Source organism: Nerophis ophidion, linkage group LG13 (genome assembly GCF_033978795.1).
Source record: "Nerophis ophidion isolate RoL-2023_Sa linkage group LG13, RoL_Noph_v1.0, whole genome shotgun sequence".
Lineage (NCBI taxonomy): Eukaryota > Metazoa > Chordata > Actinopteri > Syngnathiformes > Syngnathidae > Nerophis > Nerophis ophidion.
Window position 1 is genome coordinate 46,816,899 of NC_084623.1, and position 19,492 is coordinate 46,836,390.

The 19,492-nt window shown below is 39.9% G+C and overlaps 2 protein-coding genes across 4 annotated transcripts; both read left to right on the forward strand.

Annotated features, from left to right (window-relative positions):
- Positions 1-436: 436 nt before the first annotated feature.
- LOC133564636 (gastrula zinc finger protein xLCGF3.1-like) lies at positions 437-10,000 on the forward strand. Of its 2 annotated transcripts, XM_061919080.1 has the most exons (3): positions 476-548; positions 637-725; positions 8,540-10,000. In XM_061919080.1, exon 3 carries the CDS (start codon positions 8,590-8,592, stop codon positions 9,619-9,621), a length of 1,032 nt encoding a protein of 343 aa, XP_061775064.1. In that variant the 5' UTR covers positions 476-548; positions 637-725; positions 8,540-8,589; the 3' UTR covers positions 9,622-10,000. The 2 variants fall into 2 exon arrangements, with proteins under 2 accessions (XP_061775065.1, XP_061775064.1); XM_061919081.1 differs by lacking the exon at positions 637-725 and having other exon boundaries at positions 437-548.
- Positions 10,001-10,659: 659 nt separating this feature from the next.
- Positions 10,660-16,071, forward strand: LOC133564638 (gastrula zinc finger protein xLCGF3.1-like). Of its 2 annotated transcripts, XM_061919083.1 has the most exons (3): positions 10,722-10,785; positions 11,970-12,141; positions 14,234-16,071. In XM_061919083.1, exon 3 carries the CDS (start codon positions 14,284-14,286, stop codon positions 15,394-15,396), a length of 1,113 nt encoding a protein of 370 aa, XP_061775067.1. In that variant the 5' UTR covers positions 10,722-10,785; positions 11,970-12,141; positions 14,234-14,283; the 3' UTR covers positions 15,397-16,071. The 2 variants fall into 2 exon arrangements, with proteins under 2 accessions (XP_061775066.1, XP_061775067.1); XM_061919082.1 differs by lacking the exon at positions 11,970-12,141 and having other exon boundaries at positions 10,660-10,785.
- Positions 16,072-19,492: the final 3,421 nt, after the last annotated feature.

Consider the following 19,492-nt stretch of genomic DNA (forward strand, 5'->3'; position numbering starts at 1 on the left):
TGGCAACACTAAAATGGTCCCTAGTGTGTGAATGTGAGTGTGAAAGTTGTCTGTCTATCTGTGTTGGCCCTGCGATGAGGTGGCGACTTGTTCAGGGTGTACCCCGCCTTCCGCCCGATTGTAGCTGAGATAGGCGCCAGCGCCCCCCGCGACCCCGAAAGGGAATAAGCGGTAGGAAATGGATGGATGGATGGGTGTCCTCTTTAAACATATTCTAGCTCCAGATTAAACGAATACGTCGACAAAGAAGGGTTAAAAGTGCTCGTGTTTAGGGTGAGTGCGGTCTTTCATGATAATTTGTGAATCTGTTCGGTGGAAATTCTTAAATGTTTTTTTTACTTTTATTTCCCATTGTTTATTCACGTATACTGTTATCGCCTCTGATTTATTGTAAACTGTAATTTCGCCTTTGCCTGCAAATTTAGTTCCATTAAAAAAAAAAAATGAAGTCCACAGGAACTGACGTCATCTACCACTTGCACATGCGCAGACTGATTGTGTGTTTTGGTACCAGTCGTCTCGGAAAAGGCAACAGAGCAGTGCGGTCTGTAAGTCTGCGTTAATTCCTTCATTATTACGTGTGTGCCTATTCTTCAAAGGTGTGATTAATAACACGTTATCTATTCTCCGTGTCAGGATGAACTCGACTCGGCGAACTCTGGAGCTTCTAAAGCTAACTTAGCATGCTTGTTAGCTTAGCTTGCTAGCTGCTAACAAATAGACCTGTAAGTTTTGAACACATTGCTAACAGACACCAGTGTGAATGTAAAGTGTGGAAATATGCAAATTACAAACGCTAAGAGCGTTGGTGAATACGTGACTAACCGGTTTTGGATGAAATATTTGTAGTGTTAGAAAGATAACAGAGAATGAAAAGGAACATTCTCCAACAAACAAGGGGAACAAGCGACAAAGTCAACTACCGGACACTGTTTTTAAGAAGGATCATGATTGACAACCATACTTCCCAACCTTGAGACCCCCTAATTCGGGTGAATGGGGTATACATTTTCAAGTACAAACCCCGTTTCCATAGGAGTTGGGAAATTGTCCATCCATCCATCCATTTTCTACCGCTTATTCCCTTTTGGGGTCGCGGGAGGCGCTGGCGCCTATCTCAGCTACAATCGGGCGGAAGGCGGGGTACACCCTGGACAAGTCGCCAGCTCATCGCAGGGCCAACACAGATAGACGGACAACATTCACACTCACATTCAAACACTATGGCCAATTTAGTGATGCCAATCAACCTATCCCCAGGTGCATGTCTTTGGAAGTGGGAGGAAGCCGGACTACCCGGAGGGAACCCACGCATTCACGGGGAGAACATGCAAACTCCACACAGGAAGATCCCGAGCCTGGATTTGAACCCAGGACTGCAGGAACTTCGTATTGTGAGGCAGACGCACTAACCCCTCTGCCACCGTGAAGCCCGTTGGGAAATTGTGTTAAATGTAAATATAAGCGGAATACAATGATTTGCAAATAATTCAGGGATGGGAATTTTCCGCGGAATTCCGCCGATTTTGGCGCCGCCAGGGTCATTTATATATTTTAATGCCGATGTGTGAAGGTACCAGATTGGCCAGCTCTAATATCAGCTGACGACATCAACCAATGACATTGCCCGTTATAGGCGTCTGCACGCGTCGTTTGCCGACAATATCTAATCCCTGATCCGCGTTTCTGAACTCGTATTTTGTTTATATTCGTTGTGTTTATCGGCGACTAATCTGGAAAGAAAACACCGTATGTAACTCCCTCCACATAGCACTGACACAATGGCTTTCTTTGACTGATTTATTGAAGGCTTCCTTTCCCTTCAATTCACCGTGAAAACTGTTAATAAAATAAAGCACGTTACAAACGTAAAAATAAAATGCACAGCATGTGGCTCAAACATTTTACCGAAGTAAAATACAAACAGAAATGACAAATACCTCGTTGGCCTGCATGCTTCCTTTAGGAGGAAATTGCGATCTTCTGGCTGTCATAGCCCAAACGCTGAAAGTCCTTGTGACACTTTTTAGTCCTTGTTACGATCAGTCGCTCTCTTTATCCTTTCTCATTGCATCAAACAGATGTTCCTCATACCCGGAAGTAGCTTCCTTATATCCCTTCACAGACCAATCGAGACACTTCAAAAACCACGCATGCCCACAAACCCAACAAAAAAGCATGAAATTACATTTTTAACCATAGTAACTTAAATCAAGCCTTCTTATGAACTTTTATACATTTTGATTTAAATTCCCTTTTATGAACTTAACTTATTCTGTTTTTAGAGAAGTAAGACAAATTATAATAATTACTAGTAGCAACAGTTACACAGTAGCTCTCAATTAACACGTTTCTTTATTGACAAAACAGTTTCAGACATGGTTAGCTTATTCAAGATAGGAATGCTTCATTAGTGAAAGATATCGATAAGGGCTTGAGAAACAAGTGGAACTGGGCATGGTTCGATATATCTATCAAACTGAAGGTGAAGATTAACAACAATATCGTAGAAGTAGACGAACTAATCAGCGATTTCATTGCAAAGTGTGATGAACCGGGATGTGCTCAGTGCTTATATTGCAAAGATATTGTGAACTATGGATCTCGGGGAAAGGTGGCACTCTTTGACCACGCGAAATCGGCAAGACATCTACGGAAAGTGAGTTTACGGAGAAGTAATTTTTCACTGGGGTTTGCCTTCAAGCTGAAGTCAAACATCGTCACAAATGCAGCCTCAAATCAACTATCGAAGCCTCCCACCTCCGACTCGGCTCCTCTCACACCAATCTACGACAGACGAGTCCATTCAGAAGTACAATACACGATCGTATGTATTTCAGAATTTTTATATTTTGAATTCTGGTTAATCCATTTGTAGTTTTATTTTTGTCTATAATCCAAAAGTGTGCAAGAATTTGATATTTGTAAACTTGTACACATACAATTCATCACATGATACATTTTTATGAAAATATTTGCTAATAAATGTGAAATTTTGGTCAGGAGAATATTGTTAGATTTTGACTCAAAATTGCAGGAAATGCATCCTAAGCTATTATAGATTTCGAAAATTTTCTGGGGGGGCATGCCCCCAGACCCCCCTAGCAGGCGAGTGCACTTGGGTGCAGCCGCTGTGCGGCCTTCCGCAAAGCGGTGTTTTAGGATTTAAAAATGTTCAGCGGATTTTGCGAATATTCATTCCCATCCCTGATCATTTTCAACCCATAATCAGTTGAATATGCTACAAAGACAAGATATTTGATGTTCACTCTGATAAACATTTATTTTTTTGCAAATAATCATTAACTTTAGAATTTGATGCCAGCAACACGTGACAAAGAAGTTGGGAAAGGTGGCAATAAAAACTGATAAAGTTGAGGAATGCTCATAAAACACTTATTTGGAACATTCCACATTTGTGCAGGCTAGTTGAGAATAGGTGGGTGCCATGATTGGGTATAAAAACAGCTTCTCAAAAAATGCGCACTCCTTTGTCCACAACTGCGTGAGCAAATAGTCAAACAGTTTAAGAACAACATTTCTCAAAGTGCAATTGCAAGAAATTTAGGGATTTCAACATCTACGGTCCATAATATCATCAAAAGGTTCAGAGAATCTGGAGAAATCACTCCACATAAGCGGCATGGCCGGAAACCAACATTGAATGACCGTGACCTTCAATCCCTCAGACGGCACTGTATCAAAAACCGACATCAATCTCTAAAGGATATCACCACATCAGAATCAGCTTTATTGTCATTACGCAGGGTAACGAGATTGAGGCCATTCCATACAGTGCGATGTGTGCATGCAAGAAAACAATGTGTAAATATATAAAAATATAGAAGTGCAAAGAAAGGTGTGGAAGAGAACAGTGTACACTCTATACTCTCTGTACAATGTACTCTCTATACACACTGTACAAATGTACACTCTGAATATCTACATGAAAAAAGCAGGGTGGTTGGTGGAATGGGTTATTGCACAGAAAAGAAGGCAGTTTTGAGGGTCAATGGGGCAGTCGGTTCAGGGTGCTTATGGCCGTGGGGAAGAAGCTGTTGTTTAGCCTGTTTGTCTTAGTTTTAATGCACCTGTAGCGCTTCCCAGAGGGCAGCAGGTGGAACAGGTCAGAGCAGTGTGGGTGCTGTCCTTGATGATGGCACTGGCTCTGTTGAGGCAGCGGGAGTTGTAGATGTCCATCAGGGAGGGGAGAGGGCGGCCGATGATCTTCTGAGCCGTCTTGACCACTCTTTGCAGCCGCCGTACCATACTGTACTACAGTAGTTCAGCAGGCTCTCGATGGAGTCAGGAAGACTTCAGAAAACCACTGTCACTAAATAAAGTTTGTCGCTACATCTGTAAGTGCAAGTTAAAGCTCTACTAAGCAAAGCAAAAGCCATTTATCAACAACATCCAGAAATGCCCCCGGCTTCTCTGGGCCCGAGATCATCTAAGATGGACTGATGCAAAATGGAAAAGTGTTCTGTGGTCTGAAGAGTCCACATTTCAAATTGTTTTTGGAAACTATGGACATTTGTGTCCTCGGGAACAAAGAGGAAAAGAACCATCCGGATTGTTATAGGCGCAAAGTTCAAAAGGCAGCATCTGTGATGGTATGGGGGTGAATTAGTGCCCAAGGCATGGGTAACTTACACATCTGTGAAGGCACCATTAATGCTGAAAGGTACATAGAAGTTTTGGAGCATTATATATTGCCATTCAAGCAACGTTATCATGGACGCCCCTGCTTATTTCAGCAAGACAATGCCACACCACGTGTTACAACAGCGTGCCTTCATAGTAAAAGAGTTCGGGTACTACACTGGCCTGCCTGTAGTCCAGACCTGTCTCCCACTGAAAATTTTAAAGCCTAAAATAGGACAACGGAGACCCCGGACTGTTGAACAACTTAAGCTGTACATCAAGCAAGAATGGGAAAGAATTCCTCCTGAAAAGCTTCAAAAATGTGTCTCCTCAGTTCCCAAACGTTTATTGAGTGTTGTTAAAAAAAAAAAGGTGATGTAACACAGTGGTGAACATGCCCTTTTCTAACTACTTTGGCACGTGTTGCACCCATGAAATTCCAAGATGATTATTTGTAAAAAATAAAAAAAGTTTATTAGTTTGAACATCAAATATCTTGTCTTTGTAGTGCATTCAATTGAATATGGGTTGAAAAGGATTTGCAAATCATTGTATTCCGTCATTGGATTCTTGCAAGCGTACTTCTTTTTACTCGTCGTCACCATGTCTCTTCTTCGTTCTTCTTTGCTTCGTCTCTGTTATGTTTTTGGACATTACTACTTGCCGTACTTTTGAAGCAATGCATGATGGGAATCCGGATTTTTCGTGTCAGTGTATTAATGTGCCGGCTGGAATAAACACACGTTGAGAAATAGCTCCGTGCCTGCCTACTTTATGGGTTATGGATAAACCTATGGATAACGGAGACATATTTAGTAGTCTCCTTTTCAAGTGAGAGAGGACGCTAAAGGCAGTGCCTTAAAGGCACGCCCCCAATATTGTTGTCAGGTGGAAATCGGGAGAATGGTGGCCCCGGGAGATATTTGGGAGGGGCACTGAAATTCGGGAGTCTCGCTGGAAAATAGGGAGGGTTGGCAACACTAAAATTGGCCCTATTGTGTGAATGTGAGTGTGAACATTGTCTGTCTATCTGTGTTGGCCTTGCGATGAGGTAGCGACTTGTCCAGGGTGTACACCGCCTTCCGCCCATGTGCAAGCATAGATAGGCTCCGGCACCCACCTCCCCGCGACCCCATAAGGGTAGAAAATGGATGATGGATGGATCAAGTTTTGTTACACAAAACAGGTCCGTTTCATAACCCTCACATCTTTACTAACCTTGTACTTGGAATAACTTTACTGGAAGGAGGACCATTGTGAAAAATTGAAAATAGGATACTATAGTTTTTAATGAAAATACGAACAATTTCCGGACACAAACAATTAAAATAAACTGTAAAACAACTACATTGGTTCCCACACTACTGCAATATATCCATGGCAGCAGGGCAGTGCTGAGTTTTAAGTAGATGAAAGCTGCAGCTATCGAATATTTTAGTAATCGAGAATTCTATCGAATATCCCGATCGATTAATCGAGTAATCCAATATATCATATTTTTGTTTAATTATACATGTTATGTGCCCTCAATTTTTGCGGTAGGCCTAATTGTCTTAGTTCCTAAACGCCTGTTTTCATTATTGAAGACTGACACCCACAGCTAAAATGCGTCCGTGGCTGATTGTGCAAATTTGTGTGTGCTAATAAAAACAGGTGCGTTCACAGCCCTAAGTGCTGTGTGATACGACCGCATAAACAAAGTTCTTGTCTCTCGTGCGTTTTTGATGATTAGTATACAGTGCCGTTTAAACGTTGGTTTCACCACGCAAATCTGCTGAGCTGTTTTCAACCTGCCAACAATACATAAACAATATAAACAGACAAACCACTTAATAATCGCAACAGTTTTACATTTTAAGAATGCAATACAGTTCCCTGCATGCATTGCATGCAAAATAGTAATCAATGTTCATTTTGCCATCATAACATGTTTGAGATGAAAACACATATTTATAAAAGTAGTTCAAAATTAATATTCGTTGAGAAAGTTAAAATAACAATTTATTTGTAGAAATGAAAATAAAACAAGAACAGTTTTCATTATATCAAACTTAAAAAGTGGATTAGGTAGTGCCTTTAATACTGCATTTGAAATGTGCAACTTCATATTCAGAAACAATAAGGCTCCCAGGAATTTGGCACACAAGTGCTACCACTGTGAACAAGGACTTGGAACTCTAACATTCTACAAAGACTGTAGTGGGTGTAAGTGCAAGCTATCCAGGTAGCATGTGGTTGCATGACCTGAATAACCCGAATACCTTTGCAAGAATATTCACAAAGACTAATTGAATTTGTGGCATTTTGTGATGTTTCAACTGTGTTTTTACATACTTTGCGGATTGTAAATACGATTGGATATCGCTTAATGGATCCTAAGGCTGGGCGATATATCGATATAAACGATATATTGCGGGTTTGTCTCTGTGCGATATAGAAAATGACTATATCGTAATATTTGAATATACGTTCTCACGCAGTTGCTTTTAGCTGCGGGCGTTACACTACAGGCTCTTCTCACTCTTTCCTGTCTCTCCTTCTCACAGACAAGCAGGCGCACAAACGTACACACGGCACGTCATACGTCACATACGTGTACGCCCTCGCCCAGCTGAGAGGTAGCAGACTGGGTAACGTTAACTGTGGTGCTAACGTAGCCGTACGAGTCGTAATACGAGAGAAAGAATGTGCGAATCTGGTAAAAAAGGAAGGAAGACTTAATTCCCAATAAAAGCAGCAGGGGGTCCATCGTCTGGCGGTGGTTCAGCTTCATGTGGGAATATGTCGAATAGACAACCGTAATTTGTCATGTGTGGGGCAAAAGCGTTGCTATAAAAAGTAGCATTACTGCTAATATATAGCATCATTTAAAAAGTCACTCGCTAGAGAATGAAGAGAATTTAATAACGTCGGTAGTAACCTACCACATAGGGAAGGACGAATACTATTTGATTTCCTATTATGCAGCTCATTTTTATTTGACACTTAAAATGTCTCTGACAATCTTGCACTTTCTGATTTGGAAATGATATGAATGTGTGTGCCACTGCTTAATAACTGTATAATAAATACAGTTTTGGTCAATTGACTTAGTTGTGATTTCCCTCTCTGCATGAAAGTTTAAAATGAGCATATATGAATGCAGTATGAAGAAGAATGTTTTAATGTAGACACATAGAATCATCATACTGCTGTGATTATATGTATCAAGTGTTCATTCAAGGCTAAGGCAAAATATTGTAATATATATCGTATATCGCGATATGGCCTAAAAATATCGAGATATTAAAAAAAAGTCCATATCGCCCAGCCCTAATGGATACTATGAAACAAAATTAAGTAGGGCTGCACGATTATAGCCAAAATAATAATCACAATTATTTTTATCAATATTAAAATCACAATTATGAATAACTATGTTATGTGAAACATTTGTCTGTCTTTTTTAAACAAAGAGTATGTGAACTGGGTTTTTCTTTCAAAATCAAACAAACAAAAAAATATTCCTAAGTAATAAAATATACAAAAGACAAATAGCTAACAAAAAATAAATATAACATTGCTGAGCGCAATCAGAAAGTGCAAACAAGTTCCTTCTTAACATCTCTCCACTGCTCAAAAAACCTCCAACATTTACTGTAGTTTGACTTCCCTCTTTGTCTCGTCCTTTTTTCCTGGATGTTTGTCTGTCTATGTTGGCCCTGCGATGAAGTGGCGACTTGTTCAAGGTGTATGACGACCGAATGAAAGCAACACTTGTTAGTAAATAACTTCATGTTCTGTTGTTAATTAAGGTAAACAACCTTATCGGGACAATGGTACAGGACAATGTCGCGTGTGACTGAGCAAAGCTGGACTCTTCTAAATCACGTGTTTGTCTTCTTGTATCCTGCAGACGTCTGTGAAGAACATCTTTTCCTTGAGCAGCAGGTGTAAACCTCCAGGATGAAGCAGGAGAAACCACAGCCCCCACATATTAAAAAAGAAGAGGAGCACCCACATTTTACCCACATTAAAGAGGAAGTTGAGGAGCTACATCGCCCACACATAAAGGAGGAAGAAGAGGAATACAGTATCAGTCAGAATGGAGAGCATCTTGAAGGAATGGAGGTTGATATCTCCAAGGTTCCATTGAATGTTGTCATTGTGAAGACTGAAGATCATGAGGTCAAAAGTGAAAGTGAGGAAAAGAGAGAGGCGGAGCCTCCAAGCAGCAGCTCAACTCAACGCATGGCAACAGAAGCTGATGGAGACCACCGTGGAGGATCACAAGCAGACAAGCTCTTAGCTCCACTATCAGATGGTGATGACATGACGTCACACTCTCCTGACACTGATGATGAAGACTCTGAAACGGATACAACAGGTCACACTGACAACACACACTTTGAATGTTCTCACTGTGGCAAAACTTTTAGTTACCGTTGTAATCTGAAAAGACACATGACAATACACGGAGGTGAGAAGCCTTTTTCCTGTGTAAGCTGTGGTAAAAGTTTTACGCACAATCATCTTTTGAAAACACACATGAGAATACACACTGGGGAAAAACCTTTTTCTTGTTCATTATGTGGTAAAGTTTTTACACATAATCATCATTTGACAGGACACATGAGAACACACACTGGTGAAAAACATTTTTCCTGTTCAATCTGTGCTAAAGGTTTTACACACAATATTAGTTTGAGAACACACATGACAACACACACTGGTGAATACCCTTTTTCTTGTTCATTATGTGGCAAAGGTTTTACACAGAGTCATAGTTTGAAGGCACACATGAGAGTACATGCTGGTGAAAAACCTTTTTCTTGTTCATTTTGTGGTAAAGGTTTTACTCAAATGAATCATTTGAAAGCACACATGACAACACACACTGGTGAAAAACATTTTTCCTGCTCAATCTGTGCTAAAGGTTTTGTACGAAAATATACCTTGAAAAGACACATGAGAACACACACTGGTAAGGAAGTGTGAGTTGCAGTGTGTTTCATCAAACATTCTCACAAAAGTACTAGTGTAAGAAGTGTAACACACTCTTGTTCATGGGTTTCTACCATTGACATAGTAGATTTTTAAGATTGGTTTCATGTATGTTAGAAGAAAGCAGTAGTTTACAACTTTGTGTACATTCATTTTAAAAATCAAATTTTAATTGAGATAGGCACCAGCGACCCCAAGGAGAATAAGCGGTAGGAAATGGATGGATGGATTGATGGAAATTTTAATTGATTAAAAAATGTGACTGAAGCATCAGCTTATTGTGACTGTTATATATGTATGTCCCCTAGCCTTTATGCAACAAGCAATGTATACTTCAAGTAAAATTGGGCACAATAAATGTGGTAAATATTTATTGAGTATGTGCTTTGTTCTATTTAATTTTCATACAGTATGAAGATTCACCCATTCATACACACATTCACACACTGATGGTAGGAGCATTAATACCCATCAGGAGCAAGAGTCAGGTGTTTTGCCTCAGGACACAACAGACATGACTAGGCTAGCGGAAGCTGGGCTCGAACCTGGGACCGTCAAGTTGTTAGGACGGCTCCTTCGGGCGAGCCACACCGTCCCTTGACTTTTGATAGCTTTTCTTCTCACATGGCAACTTTTATTGCACAAACTCCTCAGTAATTTAATCAAGACGTCAAGTTTTTTTTTTAGTCTATCTGATTGGAAAGCCTGCGATGAGGTGGCGACTTGTCCAGGGTATACGCCGCCTTCTGCCCAAATGCAGCTGAGATAGGCCCCAGCACCCCCCCCCCCCCCCCCGTGACCCCAAAAGGGACAAGTGGTAGAAAATGGATGGTTGATTGGAAAGCTAGCTTGAAGCAGCCAGTGGGTCTATGACAGTATCATTGCAATTTTAGTGTATGTATATGTAACGTGCCTTGCAAAATTACTTGTCAATAAATGTTGATACCTAAAAACTTTAGCAAAAATAATTAAAAAAAAATTTTTTTTAAATTGTATAGGAATTCCGTTGGAAAAGGCTGCTTTATTGTAAATGGTAATTTCGCCTTTGCCTGCAAAAAGTCTACCGGAGGTGACGTCATTTACACCTTGCACATGCGCAGACTGATCGTGTGTTTTGGTACTGGACGTGTCGGAGAAGGCAAAAGCGCAGTGCTGTCTGTAAGTCTGCGTTAATTCCTTCATTATTAAGTGTGTACCTATTCTTCAAAGGTGTGATTAATTAAACTTGATCTATTCTTCGTGTCAGGATTAACTCGACTCGGTGAACTCTGGAGCTTCTAAAACTAATTTAGCATGCTTGTTAGCTTAGCTTGCTAGCTGCTAACAAATACACCCGGAGGTTTTGAACACATCGCTAACAGACACCAGTGTGACTGTAAAGTGGAGTGAAAATCTTTAAAATACAAATGCTAAGAGTGTTGATGAATATGTGACTAACTGTGGTTGTGGAAGAAATATTTGTAGTGTTAGAAAGATAACAGAGTACGAAAAGGAACGTTCTCCAACAAACAAGGAGAACTAGTGACAGCATCAACTACTGGACGCTGTTTTCAATACGCATCATTTTTGGCAGCACTAAAATGTTCCCTAGTGTGTGAATGTTAGTAATAATTTAGTCTGTCTATCTGTGTTGGCCCTGCGATGAGGTGATGACATGTCCAGAGTGTACCAAGCCTTCCACCCATTTGCAGCATAGATAGGCTCCAGCACCCTCTGCGACCCCATAAGGGACAAGCGGTATAAAATGCATGATGTTGGCCCTGCGATGAATTGGCGACTTGTTGAAGGTGTATGACAACAAAATGAAAGCAATACTTTTTACTAAATAACTTCAAGGCCTACTGAAACCCACTACTACCGACCACGCAGTCTGATAGTTTATATATCAATGATGAAATTTTAACATTGCAACACATGCCAATACGGCCAGGTTAGTTTACTAAATTGCAATTTTAAATTTCGCGTGAATTATCCTGCTGAAAACGTCGCAATATGATGACGCGTGTGCGTAATGTCACGGATTGTAGCGGACATTTTGGTCAAGTCGTCTGCTTTAATCGCATAATTACACAGTATTCTGGACATCTGTGTTGCTGAATCTTTTGCAATTTGTTCAAATAATAATGGAAACGTCAAAGAAGAAAGATGTAGATGGGAAGCGGTGTATTGCGGCCGCCTTTAGCAACAGCATGTGTTTCCTTGTTTCCTTGTTTACATTCCCGAAAGATGACGGTGAAGCTTTACTATGGAACAGAGCGGTCAAGCGAACATGGTTCCCTACCACATGTCAACCGACAGGTTTCGGTGTGAAAATGGTGATAATAAGTCGGCTCTTACCGTAGACATGAGCGGAGAGCTTGCGTCGTTCCTCCTGCAACTGCGGACTCTCTTGCCTCCTCCCACCGGCCGCCCCCGACCGTCGGATGCTTACACCATGCCTTCGTCGTCGAGAAACGTGGCTTCCCTCGGAGACATTGGCGGTCACCACACCCCTCCGACTTTCAGGTTGTACAGGTACGACCATATAATCTCACTAAAACACTAGTAACACAATAATCAGATCAGGCACGTGCACACATAGGGCCCTATGAATGAGTGCTTGAGCACCTGCCCTTTTTTGCCTCGTCTTAAAAAGTGCCCTCTGCCTCTGTGTGTGTGTGTGTGTGTGTGTGTGTGTGTGTGTGTGTGTGTGTGTGTGTGTGTGTGTGTGTGTGTGTGTGTGTGTGTGTGTGTGTTTTCCCCCCGTTTGAACAACATTAATAAATTCCTGTCAGGGATGTAAAAAAAAAAAAAAAAAAAAAAAAAACACCGGTACAAAAACTCCACGTTTTCTTGTAATACCGGGTTGTTTGAGCCTACCGCTTCCGCCAGAGAGAGAGAGAGAGAGAGAGAGCCAAATGCGCCCCTGTGGAGACGTGACAGTGGAGCAACTTGAACCTACCTGTTAGTTATGGTGGAGTCACCGTCCACTTATTCAGCATCTAATATGGGTAATATTTCAGAAAAACGCTGTATTATTCTATTATTTAGTGTGTCAGCTTCTGTTTTTGCCGGACGTCGGAGCACGGCGCATCAATTGAGCACGGCACATCAATTCCGCACAGAGCAGAGCGGATCGTGCGGGACAGGAAGGAGTGTACAAAATAAAACACCGGGTTAATTTTCAAAATAAAATGCACTGTTTTTACGGCGGATCACATTTCTCTCACAGTGAGTAGAGGTTTAGATATAAAGTTTATTGTGACTTTGCTATTACTGTGTGGGTTGACAAAATAATAATAATAATAATGATAATAATAACAATAATAATAAGAAGAATAATGATAATAATAATAATAATAATTATTATTATTAATAATAATACTAATTTTAGCATTCTGGGGATATAAGATGTACGTTGTCTGTTAGGAATATTACCATCATTATTTAAACTTGATTCATGTTGATTATGCCTGCAGTACAATGCCAAAAAAAAGAAAGGATACAGAAAAGAAAGGAGAAGGAGCGCCAGGAAGCAGCTAAGGGTAACAGACCTCTTAATGCATGGCTAAAACCAAGTACTAGCACCAGAATTCAAGAAAGACCACAGACCTCAGAAAGTGTCACACCTGAGAGAGAGGTAGGGACCTTAGAAGCAACACCTGAGAGAAAAGAGGCTTTCACATTGAAGTTTTTTCCATTTGGGTATTTTTATTTTTTTTTTTTTTTTTCAAAGTTCATGTTGCACTGTTCAATGTTCAATATTAAAATGCTTATCTTCAACAATAAATAGCCTAATGATAAACCAGTGTTTTGTTGCTTTTCATGTCTTCCAAGCCTATGATAATGTGAATTAACTCATTATGACAATAATTTGTTGACACAAAATAAATGGCAAATACTTTTACCTACAATGGACACACAGCTAAGTAGTTAGCTTCCTATTAGAAAATTTAATTTTACATTAATTTCCATATTGTGTAAATGACCCAAAAAAAATGTCCTGCCCTTTTCTGACTTTGAGCCCCTGTCCCTCTATAATCATGTGCACGTCCCTGAAGCAGTTAAGGGATTTTCCAGAATTATCCTAGTAAATGTGTCTAATAATATCTGAATCGCTCCCACTGCTCTCGTCTTCTTTTTTTTCTTCGGCTAGTCCTTCACTCTCACTTTCCTCATCCACAAATCTTTCATCATTGCTCTAATTAATGGGGAAATCGTCGCTTTCTCTGTCCGAATCGCTCTCGCTGCTGATGGCCATGATTGTAAACAATGTTCAGATGTGAGGAGCTCCACAACCGGTGACGTCACGCGCACATTGTCTGCTACTTCCGATACAGGCAAGGCTTTTTTATTAGCGACCAAAAGTTGCAAACTTTATCGTCGATGTTCTCTACTAAATCCTTTCAGCAAAAATATGGCAATATCGCGAAATGATCAAGTATGACACAGAATGGACCTGCTATCCCCGTTTAAATAAGAAAATCTCATTTCAGTAGGCCTTTCATGTCCTGTTGTTAAATGAGGTAAACAACCTTATCAGGACAATGGTACAGGACAATGTCTTATGTGACTGAGCAAAGCTGGACTCTTCTAAAGCATGTCTTTGTATTGTTGTATCCTGCAGACGTCTGTGAAGAACATCTTATCCCTGAGCAGCAGGTATAAACCTCCAAGATGACGCAGGAGAAACCACAGCCCCCCCATATTAAAAAAGAAGAGGAGGAGCCACATCCTCCCCACATTAAAGAGGAAGTTGAGGAGCTACATCGCCCACATGTAAAGGAGGAAGAAGAGGAACACATTATCAGTCAGAATGTAGAGCATCTTGAAGGAATGGAGGTGGATATCTCCAAGATTCCATTAAATATTGTCATTGTGAAGATCGAAGATGATGAGGTCAATGGTGAAAGTGAGGAGAAGAGAGAGGCGGAGCCTCCAAGCAGCAGCTCAACTCAACACATGGCAACAGAAGCTGATGGAGACCGCCGTGGAAGATCAGAAGCAGACAATCTCATAGCTCCAATATCAGATAGTGATGACATGACGTCACACTCTTCTGACACTGATGATGAAGACTCTGAAGCTGATACAGGTCACACTGACAACACACACTTTGAATGTTCTCACTGTGGCAAAACTTTTAATTACCGTTGTAATCTGAAAACGCACATGAGAACACACACTGGTGAGAAACCTTTTTCCTGTGTAAGCTGTGGTAAAAGTTTCACGCAAAATCATCATTTGAAAACACACATTAGAATACACACTGGTGAAAAACCTTTTTCTTGTTTATTATGTGGTAAAGGTTTTACACAAAATCATAATTTGAAGGCACACATGAGAATACATGCTGGTAAAAAAACGTTTACTTGTTCATTTTGTGGTAAAGGTTTTACACATAATCATCATTTGACAGGACATATGAGAACACACGCTGGTGAAAACACGTTCTCCTGTTCAATCTGTGCTAAAGGTTTTGCAGACAATATTGCTTTGGAATCACACATGACAACACACACTGCTGAACAACCTTTGTCCTGTTCCATCTGTGCCAAAGGTTTTACAGAAAATAGCCAATTGAAAACACACATGAGAAAACACACCGGGGAAAAACTTTTTAACTGTTCAATCTGTGCTAAAGGTTTTACACAAAATCATCATTTGAAAGCACACATGACAAAACACACAGGTGAAAAACCTTTTTCCTGCTCAATCTGTACTAAAGGTTTTGTACGAAAAGATACCTTGACAAGACACATGAGATCACACACTGATGAGAAAGTGTGAGTTGCAGTATGTGTGATGAAAGATTCTCCTAAATGTACCAAAGTAAGAACCATTCAAATATATTTTACGCACTTATTTACAGTATATTGTTTTTTTAATTGAAGTGCTACATATGTTATTTCTAATTCTAAATAATTTCATTGATGATATCCTTTGTATGATATACATACAGGTCTTTGTTTCATACTTTTGCTTTTGAGTGTACATAAATCCCTCTTAGTTCATATCTATCGGTTCATATCTGAAACATCTTCCAGATCACATCTGGAAGCATTTTATTATTTACTTTATACATAATTTGAGCCGTCTTGTATTCTACGGGATCAGTTGTTTGACCCTTTTCCCAGCGCACTTTTACGGGGCGCAGCCCTTGTTGCAACGCATGCATGTTCCAGTTCTGTCTACTCTGTATGATGTATGTCTGATTTTGAACGGGTTTGGACTGAAAATGTAATTTAGTTGCATTTTTCAATTTCAATGACAAAGTGCTATTCCATGTGTGACTTTAATGAATCATTTGTCTAGTCTTGGTAATCAGTTCTATGAATTATCATTATTACTCCCTTATGTGAAATGACTATTTGGTTTGTGATTGTTCAAGATGTATGTCCCCAGGCCTCTATGCAACATGCAATGTATGCTTTAAGTAAAATTGGGCACGTTATATGTGGTAAATATTTGTGGAGTATGTGTTTTGTTCTATTTAATATTCATGCAATGTGGAGCTGAGCCATCTTGATTGAGGCCATTCTAAAACACATTTTCAGAGCAGCAGCATTAAGAGGAGTCATTTAGAATGTATCTCTAGAAAAGTCAATGGATGAAGTGGAAAAAAGAGAAACTGCGAGAAAATACAAACCCCGTTTCCATATGAGTTGGGAAATTGTGTTAGATGTAAATATAAACGGAATACAATGTTTTGCAAATCATTTTCAACCCATATTCAGTTGATTATCATATTTGATGTTCAAACTTAAACATGTTTTTTGTGTGCAAATAATCATTAACTTTAGAATTTGATGCCAGCGACACGTGACAAAGAAGTTGGGAAAGGTGGCAATAAATACTGATAAAGTTGAGGAATGCTCATCAAACACTTATATGGAACATCCCACAGGTGTGCAGGCTAATTGGGAACAGGTGGGTGCCATGATTGGGTATAAAAACAACTTCCCAAAAAATGCTCAGTCTTTTCACAAGAAAGGATGGGGCGAGGTACACCCCTTTGTCCACAACTGCGTGAGCAAATATTTTAGACAGTTTAAGAACAATGTTTCTCAAAGTGCAATTGCAAGAAATGTAGGGATTTCAACATCTATGGTCCATAATATCATCAAAACGTTCAGAGAATCTGGAGAAATCACTCCACGTAAGCGGCATTGAATGACCGTGACCTTCGATCCCACAGACGACTCTGTATCAAAAACCGACATCAATCTCTACAGGATATCACCACATGGAACACTTTAGAAAACCACTGTCACTAAATACAGTTCGTCGCTACATCTGTAAGTGCAAGTTAAAACTCTACTATGCAAAGCGAAAGCCATTTATCAACAACATCCAGAAATGCCGCCGGCTTCTCTGGGCCCGAGATCATATAAAATGGACTGATGCAAAGTGGAAAAGTGTTCTGTGGTCTGACGAGTCCACATTTCTAATTGTTTTTGGAAATATTCGACATCGTGTTATCCGGGCCAAAGGGGAATCGAATCATCTAGACTGTTATTCTGAGATTCTATTTCTGGTGTTTTTTGTGTTTGGAGACTTACTTCTTTCACTCTGCATTTTCTGTCCCTACCGAGCAGCGGGTGCTGCTGAGCCCCTCCACCATCTCTAATCACTTACAGGCGGTCTCACTTTGCACTACCCTAGCGCCAGTCTCAGCTAGCGAGCTAGATATGTAGCAAGCTGCGCATAATGGCAGATAATTTGAATGTTGTGGACCGGATTTTGGCAAAGCCATTTGATGGTCTTCCTTACAAAGAAAAACTTAGAATTAAACTGGAGGGCAAATCAACTCCTCAGATTCATTTGGTGCAAAATGTGGGTTTAAAAGTAACAGGTCTTTTCAGCTGACCTGGTTTGACAAAGTGAGCTGGCTGACTGGAAGTGTTGTAACAAATAAAATGTACTGTTGGCCAACCATCTCTGGGATGTGTTGTCTGGTCAAAAGTGGGATTTGGGTGATTTTTCTAACTTTGACAGGGCATACAAAAGGTATGTAAAAAGTTATGAACATGTGAGTGCATGTGCAAGGTTAAGTTGGACTGGGCAGAGTCAGGGTTGAGCATGCAATCAATGAAGGTGCTCGCATTCAAGTATCAAAACATAATGAAACGGTCAAACAAAACAGATTTCCCATACCGCCTTATTGATGTGACTTCCTTACATTGCCATCAGGAGCTGTCATTTAGGGCAGTGGTTCTCAACCTTTTTTCAGTGATATACCACCTCTGAACATTTTTTTAAATTCAAGTACCCCCTAATCAGAGCAAAGCATTTTTGGTTGAAAAAAACAGATAACGAAGTAAAATACAGCACTATGGCATCAGTTTATGATTTATTAAAATTGTATAACAGTGCAAAATTATTGCTCATTTGTTGTGGTTTTTCTTGAACTATTTGGAAAACAAGATATAAAAATAACGAAAAACTTGTTGAAAAATAAGCAAGTGATTTAATTATAAGTAAAGATTTCTACACATAGAAGTAATCATCAACTTAAAGTGCGCTCTTTGGGGATTGTAATAGAGATCCCTCTGGATTCATCAAATTAATTCTTAACATTTCTTCACAAAAAAATAAATCTTTAACATCAATAATTATAGAACATGTCCACAAAAAAATCTAGCTGTCAACACTGAATATTGCTTTGTCATATTTTCCCCCACAATTTATGAACTTACATTCATATTTTGTTGAACAAATATATTTAAAAAGATTTTTGAATTGTTGATATTTTTAGAATATTTAAAAAAAATCTCAGTACCCCTTGGCATACCCAGGGGCACGCGTACCCCCATTTGAGAACCACAGATTTTGGAGGCATGATGAGAGTGTTGGATCATCCCAACAAAGGGAATTACAGGGAGTTTACAGAAGCATTTGCTGAATATTGATTGATTAAAACTTGTATTAGTAGATTGCACAGTTCAATACATATTCAGTACTATTGACCACTAAATGGTAACACCCGAATAAGTTTTTCAACTTATTTAAAGGCCTACTGAAACCCACTACTACCGACCACGCAGTCTGATTTTTTATATATCAATGATGAAATATTAACATTGCAACACATGCCAATACGGCCTTTTTAGTTTACTAAATTGCAATTTTAAATTTCCCGCGAAGTTTCCTGTTGAAAATGTATCGGAATGATGACGCTTATGTTGACGCCTGTTTGTGACGTTATTGGTTGGAGCGGACATTTTATCCCAGCACCACTCACGGCTAAAAGTTGTCTGCTTTAATCGCATAATTACACAGGATTTTGGACATCTGTGTTGCTGAATCTTTTGCAATTTGTTCAATTAATAATGGAGACTATAAAGAAATATTCTGTTGGTGGAAAGCGGTGGATTGCAGCTGCCTTTAGCAACCAAAACACAGCCGGTGTTTCTTTGTTTGTTGTGAAGCTTTAATATGGAACAGAGCGGTCAAGCGAACATGTTTCCCGACCACATGTCAACCGGCAGGTTTCGGTGAGAAAATTGTGGTAATAAGTCGGCTCTTACCGGAGACATGAGTGGCGCTTGCATCCTCCTGCAGCAGCTGTCAAAAAGGCAGCTGCGACTTTCTTGGCTCCTCCATGACTTCCATCAGAGACACTGGCGGTCAGCACACCCTTCCGACTTTCAGGTATGACTTTATAATCTCACTAAAACACTAGTAACACAATAATCAGATAAGGGATTTTCCAGAATTATCCTAGTAAATGTGTCTGATACCTGAATCGCTCTCACTGCCCTTTTTTTTTTTTCTAGTGCTTCACTCTAAATTTCCTCACCCACAAATCTTTCATCCTCGCTCAAAATAATGGGGAAATCGTCGCTTTCTCGGTCCGAATCGCTCTCGCTGCTGGTGGCTATGA